General features: G+C 39.7%; 1 protein-coding gene across 4 annotated transcripts in view; it reads left to right on the top strand.

Annotated features, from left to right (window-relative positions):
• Positions 1-16911, top strand: part of LOC129177248 (MAGUK p55 subfamily member 7-like) — a 37168-nt gene extending 20257 nt beyond the window's left edge. For 2 of the 4 annotated variants that reach the window (XM_054768156.1, XM_054768153.1), the window contains 6 exons: positions 4596-4769; positions 8017-8097; positions 8193-8286; positions 8460-8568; positions 10680-10823; positions 15274-16911. In XM_054768156.1, the coding sequence (XP_054624131.1) occupies positions 4596-4769; positions 8017-8097; positions 8193-8286; positions 8460-8568; positions 10680-10823; positions 15274-15504 (833 nt within the window). In that variant the 3' untranslated portion in view covers positions 15505-16911. Of the gene's footprint in view, positions 1-4595; positions 4770-8016; positions 8106-8192; positions 8287-8412; positions 8569-10679; positions 10824-15273 lie in introns of those variants that run through there. The other 2 variants (XM_054768154.1, XM_054768157.1) reach the window with 2 other exon arrangements.
• The last annotated feature ends 828 nt before the right edge of the window (positions 16912-17739 follow it).

Below are 17739 nucleotides of genomic sequence, written 5' to 3'. Positions count from 1 at the left end.
GGCATCCACTGTCTGGAACTGATGTCCATTTTTGTAAACTTCCCTTGCCATCCATCCCCAAATGTTCTCAATTGGATTTAGATGAGGGGAACACGCAGGATGGTCCAAAAGAGTGAGCTTATTCCTCTGCAAGAAGTTCTTTGTCAGGCGGGCATTGTGAAGTGCAGCGTTGTCCTGTTGAAAAAGTCAGTCATTACCACACCGATAAGGTCCTTCAGTCATGAGGGATGCCCCCTGCAACATCTCCACATAGCCAGCTGCCGTTTGACGCCCCTGCACAACCTGAAGCTTCACTGTTCCACTGAAGGAAAAAGCACCCCAGATCATGATGGTGTGGAAAACATCTCAGGTGGGATCTCCTTGTCATGCCAGTAACACTGGAAGCCATCAGGACCGTCTTCCACCTTTCAATGTCCCATGTCTGGTGCTCTCGTGGCCAAATGGGAAATTTTTTAGTGTCCAAATCTCCTGACTGTGTGGCCAACATGCTAACCATTAGACCACCGTGCGGCACACCCTTAAGATCCGACAGCGCCAAATATAAATTCTTGCATTTTTCAGCTGGTCTAAAAATTTTGATCAGGAGTGTATGAAGCTGCAGCTTTGCATAGCGCAAAGTGGCCCTGTTTTGTTGATTATATCATGTAATAATTGATCCCTCTCTTAAAGCACAGATAACATACGTATGTAGATTATGTAACATACACTATATAGCTACACCCACAAACTACAAGCACAAAAATAACCATACTGTTAAATTATCACCTCACTGACAATGTCAATCAAAACTGATGAGTTGATTTGCCCATAAAAATGTCTATTTTTAACACGTGCCTCGCTCCTCCCCCTCTAAATGCTCCTGCTGGCTTGACATTGCCTCTGATTTTGACTGTTGGACCCTTCTCCTTCTCTCTTTAATTGCCGTTGTTCACTCGCAATGGAAGCTAACAAGCTAAATGCTAAACTCCTCATCCCGGTTTAAGGCCCACATATGCCTCACACACTTATTAAAACACATTTCAAGTGTAAAATGTATACTCACTGCTGATGAATGATAATGTAAGATAACTGAGGAACAGGCGGATTCGGACACGACTACGGTGTGTTCAGGGACTACCAAACAAAGTGCGAAATCTCAACGCTTTACGAAAACATATCACCAGTGAAGCATAAAGACATGTAAAAATGGTGGGCTTTTTTTAACTGTGGTACAAGTACGCTGATTTTACCTGTATTAGAGATGTGTTTTTTGGGATTTTTCTTTTGTGGACCAAAAATCTGAGAATTTGCGGGGTTGTGAATGCTGAATCGTGAATGTGCGGGGATCCACTGTAACAATAATAAGAAAATAAGATCATGTTTTAGCATAAATTCAATTCAATAGCCTGTCTTAGGCTGTGTGCTTTACCTAACGGGGTACATTGTTGTAGTTTACGACCGTGAATGTCGACGTTTAGTTTTATGTGCTGGATTACCTCATGGAATCTAACAGTCCGTGGCAAATGTTCCTGGTTAAAGTCATCATCGGTAGTCAAACATCTTAATGCAGCATGTCCAGTACCTCTCTGTACAGGTCTAAACCCGCAAGTCGCATCATCCTGTAAAGTAGAAATAACTTAGCAGTAATTACTAAAACGGTTTACGGTTCACAGCATTTCTGTAACAGATGGCAATTTCACTGCCACAATGACTTAAAACTGAAAATGACAAGATGTTTTCTTCTTAAACCTGTTTGACTTGAAGAAACAGGGTCGGACCTTTAAGTTCGGTGCCATGTAAACAAACACTTGCTCACTGTGTCACGCTGCACAGGGAGGAAACAGACAGATATGCTTACAAAGTCAAATTACAGTCTATGTCGAAGAAAGCCTGGCATCGCTGTTCAGCAGTAGTTAACGTCATGAAAGAGAGCGCGCCGACAAAGACGGGCCAAACCGCAGGCGCATGGCAGACGCTGGCTGTCAGAATGCGTACAAATCACCCTTGGCACACTGCTCGGGGGGGGGGACCCGACCCCCATCTTGTCGTTTCTTCACTGTGGTTTTACGTTGCTAACAGTGCTGGATCGACACGCTGCTTAACAACAGGTTTTGGTTTGGTTTCGCTTTCTGACATATCATGAATCCACCTTTCTGTTATCCCTACTGTCCTCTTGCTACTGTCCATAAGCTACCTTCAGTTTCCCAGGATGAAAAACGTGCGTGTAGGTTAAGTGGAGACGCTACATGACAGGTGGACCCCGCCTGTCATCTTAAAAGACAAATATAATGCCTTTTTTTTTTTTTTTACAGATTAAAGCAGTTCTCCGGTGTCCTAATAAAAGGTCTATTACAGTGGATCTCAGCAAATTTGAGGATTTATGATAAAAAAAAAAAAAATCTCAGAAAAATAGGTCGTTTTTCCCCACAGAAAACACATTCACCACAAGTCGATAATAATTTGTAAACACACTACCGGTCAAAAGCTTTAGAACAGCCCAATTTTTCCAGTTATTTGTTGAAATTCAAGGTGTTCATGTCCAATGAATAGCTTGAAATGCTACAAAGGTAAGTGGTGAAGTGCCAGAGGTTAAAAAAAAAAAAGGTTAGGTTACCCAAAACTGAAAAATAACGTGTATTTCAGAATGATACAAAAAGGCCTGTTTCACGGACCACAAAATGGGTCAACAATTTAAAGCACTTCTGCAGAAACGGAGGTTGATCAAGCCTTGACAGTTGGCGCAACTCATTCCTACAGGTGTTCCAAGTTCTGGGGTACTTACTGCCTCCTCTGTCTGCGTGAAAAAGCAGTGTTCGGAACACAGTGTGGTACTATCCCCTCGTGAACATCAGTTGAACAGCATTGGACTGGAGAAAGTCATTTGTTGCTACCAAAATGGCAAGAAAAAAGGGAATTAACAATGGAAGAGAGACAGAACATCTTAACACTTAAATATGTTGTTTTTTCCTCCAGAGAAATTGGAGTGTTCTTAAAACTTTTGACTGGTAGTGTATGTCATACTGAGGGCTGTCAAAGTTAACAGAAGTTTCCGGCAGTTGACGGCACTATTTTTTTTTTGACATGCGATTAACGTGCACACATCCCGTTTGACCCTCGGCCCACACCGTAGTTTGAGGAAACGCAGCGGTGACTGTGGCGCGACAAGCAGGAGCAAATATTGAGCAGAAACGGACAAATAAAAGGGTATTTTATTTGGTAAATTTAGCTTCAAAACCTGGCAGATGGCTCTCGCAACAAGACCGACGTTACGGGAGCACTGCCGGTATTTTTTTATTGTCATTTATTTAGCGGTGTCTTGGCATACGAGTGTCCCACCTAACGAGTGTTTTTTTAGATGAGTGCCTGATTTTCTCGGCTGATTTTTTGGTTTTGAACCGCAAGCTAAAATTTCGGTTACGAGCTGCTATCGAATGGCAAGCAAGGCTGAGGACAGCTGTTTGGGGGCTTGTGTCAATGTGACCATGGCTGAAGACGAGAATGGATGTAAATAGCATTAGCAGCACGCTAGCCAGTCACCGGGAAAGATTTTCAACAAATCAGTAAAACATCCGTGCTTTATAGCGATGTGACACCCCTGCTGCTCAGTGATTGCTTGAGCCTAATTCTTCCCCATTGCAACCATGTCTGACCAGGGTTGCCAACTCCTCAGTAAGAATAATGGCTATTGGCTGACCGAGGAGTCATTTGATGACGTCACTGGCTAATTTGCATATTATTTGCATATGATGTCGTAAAAGATTCTGTAGGAAAAAAGCAGAACCTTGTAGGAGAGACAAAAAACACATTAATTACGTTTAGAACTACAAATAAACTTGATTTCTGGTTTGTTCATTTAAAATCGCCCGTTCATCAAAATAAAATAATTCTAATATTTTATCTCAACCAGTGCCTCTCAACGTCTAGCCAGCGTAATAATTACATCCGGACTCGCCTCCAGCCTCCACCTTTTATCTTGCAGTTATCTACAGTACAATACGTGCTTTCACTGTTAAGTCTCCAAATATCAGAAAACTCTCCAACGACGCCAGAAAAAGTCGGCAAATTTGTCGCGAGTCATTTTTGAGAAAATACGTCGCCAAGAGGCAAACCTATGGTCATGAGCTTTCGGTAGTGACGGAAAGCAGAAGATTGCGGGCACAATGAGTTTTCTCTGTAGGGTGGCTGGGCTGTCCCTTAGAGATAAGGTCAGAAGGACTGTCATCCGGGAGCAACTTGGAGTTGAATCGCTGCTCCTCCGCATTGAGAGGTGCTGGATGTGGTGGCTTGGTCATCTGGCCAGGATGCCTGCCCGACGCCTCCCCAGTTCAGTCCACGTCTGACCGGTAGGAGGCCTCGAGGAAGATCCAGGACACGTCGGAGAAATTATGTCTCTCAACTGGCCTGGGAACGCCTCGAGATCCGCCGGGAGGAGCTAGACGAAGTAGCTGGGGTAAGGGAAGTCTGGGCTTAGGCTGCTGTCCATGCGACCCAACCTCGGCTAAGCGGTAGGAAACGGTCGGATGGCTGGATGTCGCCAAGAGGGTTTGGAATGTCACCGGTTGGCAACAATGTCTCTGACACCATAAAATCAATGCCTACCTCTCTTTCCTTCTCAGCTGGCTTGAGAAAGAGTTTCCGACTCGGCAAGAAGAGTAATTGGGTGAAAGAAGCAGCTCGTTCCAGGAGGTGGAGCTCCGGAGTTCATGACTCCATTTGTCCACCTACCTACGTCGAGGTCATCCCTTACCACAAAGACCCTAAAGACAGACACCGTCTGGTCGTATTGGTCGGTACGTATGAACGAATCGGGCTACTATACTTTACTTGAGGTCACTATATCACACGCACACCCATTCAAAGCGATGCACCGTGATCCCATTTACCTTAGCTGCAGTTGATCAAAAGGGAAAATGAGGCACTGATGAAGATTTATGTTCCTACTTCTGAATGACAGAACGAGCCTTTCCCATCAGAACTACGTAAACACAGTCAGAATCGTTTGTATTCTTTTAAGTTTCTTCAGTGGCCCACCCCAGATTCGCCTCTCTGCCAATCCCGCAGGCCTGCTATATGTATTTCTGAGCTCCGTCTCCCCCAGGGAGTTTACACGGAGCCCCGCTGAAGGTCTTTTTAACGTCATATGACTGTGGGTCATCTGGGCCCAAGGGATATATGCAACAAATTGGAACAACGATGAGTAGATGTCCAAAAAGAAAACACATAATTGGATTGTGAAGAAAAGCCCTGGAAATGTCAGCCAAGTGCTCCATCGTCAAACTGGAATAGTTAAGGCAGCTTGGATTTAGATTGTTTAATTGGGTTGGATTCTACCTGAGTCTGGATTCAATTTGACTGTCTGCAGAGAAGGCCACAGGTCATCATTAAGATTGTTTGGCATTAGGAGTTATAGACAAGAAAAAAACAGACCCCGGATGCATAAAGTCGAGCAGATTGAATAAAATAAAACAATATTCCATTGTGCCCTACAGACGTTGGTGTAAATGACTGCTGGCACTACATAGCACGCAACTCAAGGAGGAAGGTGAATGGACAGTATCCACACGGCCCGATGTGGCTTTTCTCTGGGTCTTAAAAGCCACTGTGGAAGCCATTAGCATTGTAAGAGCGGAGAGTCCTAAAAACTTGATATTTTGTAATGTACTGAGTCCGTCCAACACTGTGATGGAAAAGGCAGGTATGTCAGGAATCCTACTTTCATACGCAGCTCCAAAGAGTCTGATGCAATCTAGGGCCGGACAAACCTAGTTTAGAGGAATATCCCAGATGCTACTGCGAGTGTGTGTGTGTGTGTGTGTGTGTGTGTTCATCCTACATCCTACACTGTAATGACACTGATACTATGTGACTTTGCAGATGTTATATTTTTATGTGCGGCTATGGATTTTCCAGAGGGTATACAGCATTAATCGCGGTGCAGACAGCAAAAAAAGAGCCTGATTGGTTAGAGAATCAGACCGAAAACAGCATGAAATCAGAGCTCTGTCTGCCTGACTGTCTTACTCATTTTTTTTTTTTTTTTTTTTTTTACCCCGATGGCAAACACAGATGTACCACTCAAGTCACTCGGTCCATGAAATCATTAGTGCAACCCTGATATGGGGGTTCATTACACATACAACATATTATACAGACATACGTTGATTGGAGGGAAAATCCGGAATTTTTACAACAAATATCAAAATTAGTCATCCCTCGTTTATCGCGTTGTCGTTAATTGGTTTGAGACTTGACCGCGATATGTGAATTTATGCAAAGTAAGACTCAATATTAATAACAAAATATTTTCATAGTTGGAGCATAGAAAAGAAAACCTGTTTATGACTCTATAACATTATTAGAGCCCTCTAGAAATGAAATAACACCCCTATAGTCACTCAAACAGCAACCATTTAATAATAATTTTTTGAAGAACAGGGATATAGTGAGGGAGCGATATTCGGACCACGATATAGCAAGGGACCACTGTACCACACAAACCTAAACTCAACAGTATCTATTAATACAATAATATCTGTTAAAAAACACTTCTGGTGAGATCCGGGGTGTCCAAACTTTTTCCACCAAGTGCCACATACTGAAAAATGAAAGGATGCAAGGGTCATTTTTACATTTTTTTTAAACCAACCCATGCAGATATGCAAAGACATTTTTCATATTTAAAGAAAAAAAACGACCTTTGTTTCATCGGTGACCAAGCAGATTATTACTATGAACTTTGTCTCCTTGCATTATATATTTTTTGCTGTTTTGTTTGTTTTAGTTGCAAATATTTCAACTTTCTGCTTGTACATTTTTTCCAATAATATGATAAAAAGTGGAAATTATTAAATAAAGTCAAAATGATGAGCTAAAAAGTCCAAATTATGTGATAAGAAGTCATAATTATGAAATTTAAAAAAATCAAAATTTCAAGATAAAAAGTCACAATTGAAATAAAAAGTCCAAATAACAAGATAAAAAGTCAAAATTCTGAAATAAAAAGTCGAAATTACGAGATAAAAAGTCACAATTATGAGATACGAAAGTCATAATTATGAGATAAGGAAAATCTAAATGATGGGATAAAAAGTCATAATTATAAGATAAATGTCCAAATTCTGAGATAAAATGTTGAAATTATGGGATAAAATGTCGAAATTATGAGATAAAAAGTAAAAATTATGAGGTAAAAACGTCATAATTATGAGATAAAAAAAGTCGAAATTACGAGATAAAAAGTCACAATTATGAGATAAGAAAGTCATGATTATGAGATAAGAAAAATCAAAATTATGGGATAAAAAGTCATAATTATAAGATAAAAGTCAAAATTCTGAGATAAAAAGATGAAATTATGGGATGCAATGTCAAAATTACGAGCTAAAGAGACAAAATTATGTGGTAAAAACATCATAATTATGAGATAAAAAGTCTAAATTATGAGATAGAAACTGTGCATGTGCTGAGGGCCATGTGACGAAGGCTCCAGTGAAGAAGGCGGCACAAGCGGTTTGTATCTCATAATTTTGACTTTTTATCTCATAATTATGACATTCCTATCTCATAATTATGACTTTTATCTCATAAGTTTGACTTTTCATTTTTTTATTTTTATTTTTTTAAACTTTTTTTTATATTATATAAGTTTGACTTTTTAATCTCATAATTATAACTTTTTATCTGGTAATTTCCACTTTTTTATCTCATACTTATGACTATTATTGTTTTTTTTTTCTTTCAGTGACGGCAACAGGCTTCCATATAATTATAGTTATATTTCTTGTAATAATATCACTTTATTCTTATCAAATTACATTCTTTTTTGATAAAACCAAAAAAGAAAATTCCAGGTAATATTACGATTTTATTGTCATGTTCTTTCTTCTTAGTGTGAGCCAAATTCTGCTTTGTAGCTTCAGCACTGATGGTGCAATTGTCCCCATTGATGACTACTACTGCTACTGACAGAACCACTGTTGTATGCATTGTTGAATTCCTTCGACGTAAACAATTTGCCGTTTTCTTCTTTGTCTTGAGGCCCCAGCGGTGTTGGCGTTAATGAACTGAAGAGGAGGCTCCTGATCTCAGACCCTGACGTCTATGGTGTAACTGTACCATGTAAGACCGTAAGACAACCTTGTCACTATTTCCTCCTGTACGGCCTTTTATTATTAGGGTGGTTGTCGTCAGCTTGCCAACTTCTACTCTTTCAGACACCACGCGTGACAGGAGAAGCCAAGAGACAGAAGGAATGGATTATCATTTTGTGTCGGTCCTCAAATTCGAGGAGGACATTCTCAACCACAGGTACATGTGCGGGTTTCCTCTCCTGTGTCGTTAAAATGTAGTCTGACATGTGTTCTGGTCATTCTATACTATTCAAGTCTGTTTTGAAAGGAAAGTCCACCCTTTCTGCCATTCTTTTTTTTTCAGCCCTGGCTTTTATGTCCTTGTCTGCCCCCGTTAATGTCTGCCTGCAGGTTTATAGACTATGGGAGATACAGAGGCCACTACTATGGAACAAGTCTGGACTCAGTTTACCGTGTGATGGCTGAGGGCAAAGTGTGCCTACTGGACGTGCACCCTAGTGTGAGTAATGGGCTATCAGGAAAGGCTGTAATGTTTACTCTAAACCCGGAGGAATAGTAAATAGCGATACAAAAGAACACTGACACACCACAATCTGTCTGGAGGATCACTGACTTTTGTGCTGTATGGAACATTACGCGTTGAAGCAACAGGCGCACAAAGATGTTATTTCTCTGTCGTAATGAAGTAAACATGTCTTTTATCGTGACATTTTTTAATTCCGCAATTGACGTTTTGGAAAGCTCTGCAGCTAAGAGGAAAAAAGACTAACTCATTTCTGCAGCGAAGCTCGCGTACTGTTTTTCATTTCAGTCGGGAAAAGCAATGTTGGACATGATACGAGCAGTCCATCATTTTATGTTCAGAAAGAAAAAAAGACCCCAAAAAAATCCACATAATAAAATACCGTTAGAAGGGGGTAAACAAAAACGTTTCTAGTGGAACCTTGGTTAGCGTCATTTATCTGCTCACAAAAGGTGAGCTCAGACCGAAAGGTACTCTAACCGAATACATTTTTTACCATAAGAAATCATGTAAATCCAATTAATCCGTTCCAGAAAGCCAAAAATGTTAACACAAAAGACTTTTTTTTATAGCTGTACAATCATAACAGTTTTACATGCAGAAAGCAATTCAATGACAACACAACTGAACACAAAGTGCAGTTTTTAAATGAAACTTTGTATTATTAAGGGAGAAAAAAATCCAAACCTACATGGCCCTGTGTGAAAAAGTGATTGCCCCCTAAACCTAATAACCTAATAACAATTGCAATCAAGCATTTGCGATAATTTGCAATGAGTCTCTTACAGCGCTGGGGAGGAATTTTGGCCCACTCATCTTTGCAGAATTGTTGTCATTCAGCCACATTGGAGGCTTTTCCAGCATGAAGCACCTTTTTAAGGTCATGCCACAGCATCTCAATAGGATTCAGGTCAGGACTTTGACCAGGCCACTCCAAAGTCTTCATTTTGTTTTTCTTCAGCCATTCAGAGGTGGACTTGCTGGTGTGTTTTGGATCATTGTCCTGCTGCAGAACCCAAGTTGGTTTCAGCTTGAGGTCACCAACAGATGGCCGGATATTCTCCCTCAGGATTTTTTTGGTAGACAGCAGAATTCATGGTTCCATTTATTACAGTCTTCCAGGTCCTGAAGCAGCAAAACAGCCCCAGACCATCACACTACCACCACCATATTTTACTGTTAATATGATATTCTTTTTCTCAAATGCCACGTTACTTTTATGCCAGACGTAATGGGACACACACCTTCCAGAAGTTCAAGATTTGTCTCGGCAGACCAAAGGTCTTGGGGATCATCAAGATGTTTTCTGACAAAATTGAGACGAGTCTTAATGTTCTTTTTGTTCAGCAGTGGTTTTTGTCTAGGAACTTGTTTTTGCCCAGTGTCTTTCTTATGGTGGAGTCATGAACGCTGACCTTAACTGAGGCAAGTGAGGCCTGTAGTTCTTTGGATGTTGTTGTGGGGTCTTTTGTGACCTCTTGGATGAGTTGTCGCTGCGCTCTTGGGGTAATTTTGGTTGGACGGCCACTCCTGGGAAGGTTCACCTCTGTTCCATGTATTCAATAATGGCTATGATAATGATAATGGCTCTCACTGTGGTTCGCTGGAGTCCCAAAGCTTTAGAAATGGCTTTATAACCTTTTACAGACTGATCGATCTCAATTAATCTCAGTTAAGTTATGTTTTAACTGGGGGTCACTTTTTCACACAGGGCCATCAAGGTTTGGATTTTTTTTCTCCCTTAATAATATAATGTTTCATTTAAAAACTTCATTTTGTGCTCAGTTGTGTTGTCATTGACTAATATTTACATTTGTTTGATGATCTGAAACATTTCAGTGTGACAAACATGCAAAGAAATCAGGAAGGGGCAAACACTTTTTCACATCACTGTATTAGCAAGCAAAGTGGCAGCTAACATTGCAACAAGTCGCGTGCCGTATTGTACGCTAACCAGACAACATACCGATTTTGCCGTGAATTTTTGACGTAAAACAAAAAAAAACACTAGCTGGGGCGTACGCTCACCTGGATTCCACCATACACTGTTTTCTTTGCACCTGACGTTTGATCTTTTTCCCCTCCAGAAACTCAAGCGTGTCTACACGTTTGAATTCAAACCGTATGTGGTTTTTGTGACGCCACCCGGTATCGAGGAGTTACGCCTCACCAGACGGAGAGTCAAATTCATCTGTGAGAAAGAGGACGCAAACCAAGCCAGGATGTTCTCAGTAAGAGCAAGTAGATGACAAACACACGGAATAGTATACTGCCTTGGCGCATGGGTGTGAGGTCGCAAACCCTGACCTCCTTCCCGATACCTGAACTGCACACACCTTGCACATGATTGACATTTAAGGGAAAAGGGTGGTGATTCTGCTGAGCGGTGGGTGGCCCCTTGCTTCACATATGATATGCATGCAGTATATGTTGTATTATGATATCACAAGTGCATGCTTGTGATAAACATTTGTGCTTGTTTATTACTGAGTAACATGGTCCTCCAAACAAGCGCATATGTTCGACTATGCATATGTTTTCAAGGTCACTTACGTTCATCTGGCCTCTCAGTGTTTGACCTTGGCTGCCCAAGTCACCCTTGTTAAACCCATGAGGTCCCACACCTGCGTTTGCTTCATGGTTGGGACGTTGGGCGGCCCGTCTAGTGCACAGGTGTCAAACTCAAGGCCTGGGGGCCGGATTTGGCCCGCCATGTCATTTTATGTGGCCCGCGAAAGCCTTGAATTAATGCATGTCGAAAGGACACTTATTTTAATATTTAAAAATGTATTTGTAAATATATTGTAATTTTGTTATTAATATTCATTTTGTCTTTACTTTTTCAAGCTTTATTTTTCATTTTAAATTTATGCTATTGTAAAATTATATTTATATTATTGTATTTTTATATGTAATCTGTAATTTCTTAATATAAATATATTTAAATAAGTAAAAACTTTAATATATAAAAAATATTTTTACAATATAAAAAAAATTATATTTAAAAAATATTTTTACAATAATTCAATAAACATTTACCGATACATTTACAATAGATAATAAAATACATATACATATATGTAATACATAATACGTAAAAACAAAATTAATATTACTAACAAAAACTATTTTTTAAATTAAAAAGATAATCTTTCTTGCTAAATGTATTTGTTGTCAGTATTGACAAAACCGTATATTTTTTTTATTAATTATTAATCTAGCTATTTTATTACTTATTAATGAAAAAATAATGTAACAATTAATAAAATTCTACAATATAATTATTAAAAGTGGCCCTCTGAGGATAACCTTAACCGCGTTGTGGCCCACGGTGAAGACGTGTTTGACGGCCCTGGTCTAGTGTAAATCTAACCTATTTGTCCAGTTTGGATTTTACAAAACACAGTGGGCACAAGGCCAAACTGTACGTTGTAGGATAATATTGGTTTATTATCTTGTGAGCTGAGTAGGTGAACATTTATTGCACGCGGGTTATCGAAAACACATAAGATAAAGTACATTCAAGCAGCTAACGGATTTACCCACAGATAGGTACTCGTAGTAAGTAGGCCAAAATTAGGATGTTCCGTACGTGCCTCTCCTATTTCCTTCAGAAAAGTTGCTGACGGAAGACTACGATGTCAGAAAAAACACAACTCTCAGCTGTTACTGCCACACGCGCACTCACAAGGAATGTTCCAGATAAGGTATTTTGGCACGAGGGCGTACGTCAGTGGTCTGGAGAGACCCCTATAAAAAGCTGGGAGCTTCCACACGTGGGGCGCAAAAATCTCTCTTCTTCTGGTCAGGAGGCCGCAGGAGTACATTAGAAGAGACATTTTTTAGCCCGGTAATGTGATTCTATTCTGTCTGACATATTTACAATACGTTTTGTTAACCCTCCACTGGTGTGTACGTCTTATTCCTTCTCATAAGTGTTCCTTGAGACCTCTGTTAGGTTGCGTCAAGTGAACAATGATAAATATATACAGCACCATGTAAATGGTAAATCTTTCACTTGTCTCGCGCTTTTCCACCTCCAAGGCACTCAAAGCGCATACAGTTCAGTTGGTGTGGACTGACGGTTCCCACATTGGTTTAAATGCAGGTAACCTCTGCATTACTCCACTTATTCCCATAATACTGTACAGGGTGTATCAAAAAAAGAAGACTCTCCAAAAAGTAGCCACAAAACCATGCAGGTGCGACCCAAAAAACTGACTAAACAATATTACTGTCTACATTATTCTGAGACCAAATAAACCACTGTTATCTAATATCTAATAACAATAAGTAGTATATGATAATAATGCCATATATTCCTTAATATGTCATCTTTCACTAATACTTGTAGTTCCACAGATGGCCCCTGCGCCACACTTTGGACACACGTGTGTGTTTTGCCGGCAAGACGAGGTGCTGCCAAGCGAAGGAGTTTGTCTGTCTCTGTCGGGTTGCATTATGGAGGTTTTAGAGCGTCCAGACTGGCATTGCACTGCTGCTGCACAATCAGAGGTGGAGATACTCTGTTGACCGCTTGTATTTAATGACCGAATAAATGCATCACGCAAGAAACACTTCCTGTCGTTCACTTTTAATGCGCGGGTCTCCTTTACGTATGAGGTGTGTTATGAACTGTGGCAGAGACAGACTTTTTTCATTGGGGTGACCAAGGTGAGACCATTACTCAAATGGGGGGGCAATAAGTTGATACCTGGAATGTCTAGATGGCCAGCGGGGTGGCCGGAGAGTGACCAAGGGGGGCCGCGGCCACCATTGGGCACCATGTAGCTCCGCCACTGGTTATGAAGCGGAGTTATGGTCGCCGCAGTACACCGTCATGTCGGACGAGCAGCCCCGAGCAACCTCCTGTGGCCGATCCCAACATCCTATTTATACGTCTTTTACGTGAGCGGCAAAAAGAGGCGATGACGCAAATCTCCACTGATGGATTTTCACTTCAGAGCAATTTTAAGCCACAACAAGTGCATCTGATCAAAGCTCAGCAAAACGGAAGAATCACACATGACAGGAAGGAGGAAGTGAGAGAGCGTGGAGGACTGTAGCATGCAGAAGGTTACGCATTGTAGGGACATTTGGACACGTGCACGCGTGCACACACATGCACACACATAGTTCAGTTCCAAATGTGAAAATTGTAAATAGTTCATGGTGTTACAGTATATTTGTAAATAAACTGTTATTTTGAAGAAAAAAAAAAGAAAAACTTTTTGTATTGTTTATGTTGGTGTAGTTGTTTAGATATTTATTTAAGCTGTCAAAAAAGCAAAAAATATTTGTGTCAAAGTGAAATTTTGCTTGAAAAGTACATTTTCACAAAAAGCAGTTTTTTCCCTTTTTTTAGTCGGGAACCGATATTTTCCCGAAACTTACCTATGTTCTACTGCTGATTACTAAAGAACGGGAAAAGGTAGAAACAAAGGGTTTTTTTCTGATGAAAGACAGGAGTCTAATATTTCTTTTTGTAGGTTCCGTGTTTATGTAGCCGTAGAACACAATATTGTGCACGCAGAATCAGTCAAAATCTTCTAAAATGGCCGGTACTGAAGGGGTTGTCTTTTGAAAAATGGCTGGGATTGAATGAGTTAAATACATTATTAATTTAAATGAATCATTTCAATAATGAATCATAATTAATAATAAACAATAATCAATTTAAGTTATGTATTTATTTATTTATTAGAATTAGAATCAAGGTAGTGGAGGGATTTACAGCTTTATATAGATTTATACAGATTTATACAGATTTATAGCCAAGCTAATATGCAGCAACAGAAAAAACAGGACAGAATCATGGTTGAATTAGTCCTATAAACATAAAAAAATGAAAATAAGCCAAATAATGAAATAATTAAAATAAATGATTAATTATTAGGAAGTCCTATAACAATGAAAAATGTATTGGCGAGTCACACGTGGCTCCGTTTGCCATCGGTCATTGGTTCAACAGACAAACCTTTCAGACCAGCATCACCTCAAATGACTCAAGTATCCAAAGTATCAATATTTTCATTTGAGAATCGAGCATGATCCAAGAGCTGGTATCGGAAGTATTGATATTTCAGTACCGATCCGCGCATCACTAGCGGAAATTCACTCATCGAGGTCAGTTCCGGGACTGATTAACCGCGATAAACTCTGTTATGTACGAAATACCCGCAAAGCACGCTCGGTACTCCTTTTGAACATCCCCACTCTGGCTGACGTTTTATGTCTTCTTATTTTTATTTTTTCAGGCCATGACCCATGTCTGAATGGGACCATATGGGACAAAAAACTCAATGGCACACTAAGTCCTGACACGCTCACGCTTAACTAACGCTCAGCATGCAACCATGTGCTACACCCTGGTCGGTACAGCTGCATGGTTGCGTGGTTCTTGTCCACATGCTGATACAGTCGGTTGCAGCATGTGCATCGTTTTCTAAAAACAACTTCCTGGAGGATGTTTGGTCACCCAGTTATTATTCCATCAGCGGGGCCTCTCACGGTACGTTCACCGCACAGTTAAAACCCAACCTGAACGCGCTCTGATTCCTTTCTTCTTGTGGTGACTCGACTCACAAATCACGTCCTGTGCTGAGGTAAATGGATCTGCTGACAACCAGATCTATCATTTTAATGCTAAAATAAACACAGCCAAGTGTTTTCTTTTTGCAGGAGGAAGATTTTGAAGACATGATTCACTTGGCTGAAACCATGGAAGCCCAGCATGGTTACATGTTTGACAAGGTGATCGTTAACGGAGACATCGCCACGGCCTTCAGAGAGCTTAAGGCGGACCTCCAGCGGACGGAGGAGGCAGAGGTCCGCTGGATTCCTGCAGAGTGGCTTCGCTTCTCGCCAGCAATGGCAAGGAGGAGTTGTGGTCTTTTGGCTGGCTGGATTTGAACTTTAACGTAGATGTAAGCAGAATTTTACACGGATTAGTGGGTAGTGCATAGCTTTCTGCTTGTAGCACTCATTTCCCCCATTTATGAAAGGTTTTCCATTTATAAACAATGCCTGCGATCGCTACAGTATGACTTTTCCATAAAGTTGTCCCTTAACATGCAGCTAATTACGTGAACAGACTCTATCTTCCATTCTTTGTCGCAGAGCCAGTTTTTCTATTGGTATTTTGGCTAAAATAACATAAAAAAATAAAAAGTGGGGAAGGGTGATGGGGGGGGGGCGTTCTGCTCAGCAGAGCTTGTGGCTGAGCGTTATCCTTCCCTGCCAAGTCGCAAACATCAGCATGGAATTATTCTGACAGCTGCTGCACTTCAATTAACTGTAATGCACACCAGAGGAATATTATTAGTAGCAGGCGGGGGAAACTGTACAATTTAGGGGCATAAACAAGAAAACATTCCCTTAAATCCTGTGCAGACGCTTCAGTTAAATCAGGGGTGTCCAAAGTGCGGCCCGCGGGGCCACTTGCAACCCCCAATATTTTTATTTATGATGTATATTGCAATACAAATTTGACGTGATCTGTTCCGTATTTCTCTTATTTCTCTTATCTCTCATGTGAAATGTGAATTTCTCTTGGAGAGTAATAAAGTATCTATCTATCTATCTATCTATCTATCTATCTATCTATCTACCTATCTATCTAGCATCTCTGTATGTTCTTCAAGCGCATTTTTATGTTCCGTGAGAGTGACGACCTGCATCGTTGTGATTCCCTGTCTACCCATTGATATCGAGGCAGCAGTCAGAGCCGGGGCTAAGATGAAAAAGTCAAGCGGCAAGGAAGTGGAGATTCAAGCCTTTGGTACCTTCTATTATCATGGGAAACGTGAATTCACTACCAAGCAAGATCGACGTGCTGGCAAGAACTTTCAGGGAGCGCAGCTTATTTGTGCCTCAATGAATGGCTAACAGCTAGCGTGCCTGAGGCTAACGTGAGGAGCTAGCCGACTTCATTACAGTCAGAGCGACCAGGAACACAAGAGCCTGTGGAAAGCGTAAAGGAGGTGGGCTTGCACTGTATGTGAACAAACTGTGGTGTCATCCTGGCCATGTGAACATTAAAATGTCCATCGATACAGCATTTTTTTAATATCGGTTTTCATTGTCGGGGAAAAAAACCCGATACCGATGTCTACCGATATCACATTTTCATGCAATATCGGGACGAGATTATATGTGGACCGATATTATCGGACATCCCTAGTAATTTTAGTAGCAAAAGTAAAAAAAATAATAATAATTTGAAGTTGAAGTTGGGAAAATTAGGTTGCGAAAAAAGATATAAAAAAATATATGGGGATAAAGTCAAAATATTACGAGAAGAACATTTACTAGAAGAAATTTGAAATAGTTGGGGGAAAAAAACAAGAGTAGAAATGGGAAAAAAACAGCTGTAATTTTATAATAATATAATTTATTTTTACTTTATTATTACTTTATTATAATATAATGTGATTTTATCTAAAAATAATTTTGTCTAAAAATGTAATTTAACAAGAAAACTTAAAAAAACAAAACAACAACAGCAGCAAAAATGGAAAAATCAATCAAAAGTCAATATATTAAGAGAAGAGTTGTAATCTAGCAAGGAAAAAAAGGCATCATTTCTCAAGAATAAAGTCATAGTATGAGGGAAAATGTCATTTTAGCAGCATGACGTTGAAATATTAATTTACATTTTTTTTTAAGTAAAAAACAATAAATAAAGTTGCAATTTTTGGAAATTTAGGTTGGGGGAAATTTTAAACACGGCCTAAAGTCAAAATATCAGGAGGAAAGAAGTTGAAATATCTGGAAAATTATACTCAAAAAAATCAACAGGAGAAATTTTACCAGAGTAAAGTCAAAATATTACAAGGAAAAAAATCCATTTCTAATTTGAAAAAATGTGAGAATAAACTTGTACAATGAGGAAAAATATCATTTCAGTAAAAATGCTGAAATAAAGAAAACAAATATTCTTTTTTAAAAAGATATAAAGTTATAATTGAGAGAAGAAAATTTACAAGAGGAAAGCTGAAATGAAATAGTTGGAAAATAAAAAAAAAAATCAGCAGAAATGGAAAAAAACTGGTGTAATTTTACGGGAATAAAATCAAAATATTAGTCATAGTCGAATCAAGAACAGAAGTGCCAATTTTACAAGAATGAACTGGTATTATGGAAAAA

The sequence above is a fragment of the Dunckerocampus dactyliophorus genome, chromosome 2 (assembly GCF_027744805.1).
Source record: "Dunckerocampus dactyliophorus isolate RoL2022-P2 chromosome 2, RoL_Ddac_1.1, whole genome shotgun sequence".
Taxonomy (NCBI): Eukaryota; Metazoa; Chordata; class Actinopteri; order Syngnathiformes; family Syngnathidae; genus Dunckerocampus; species Dunckerocampus dactyliophorus.
This window is presented reverse-complemented; position numbering and strand designations above follow the sequence as displayed.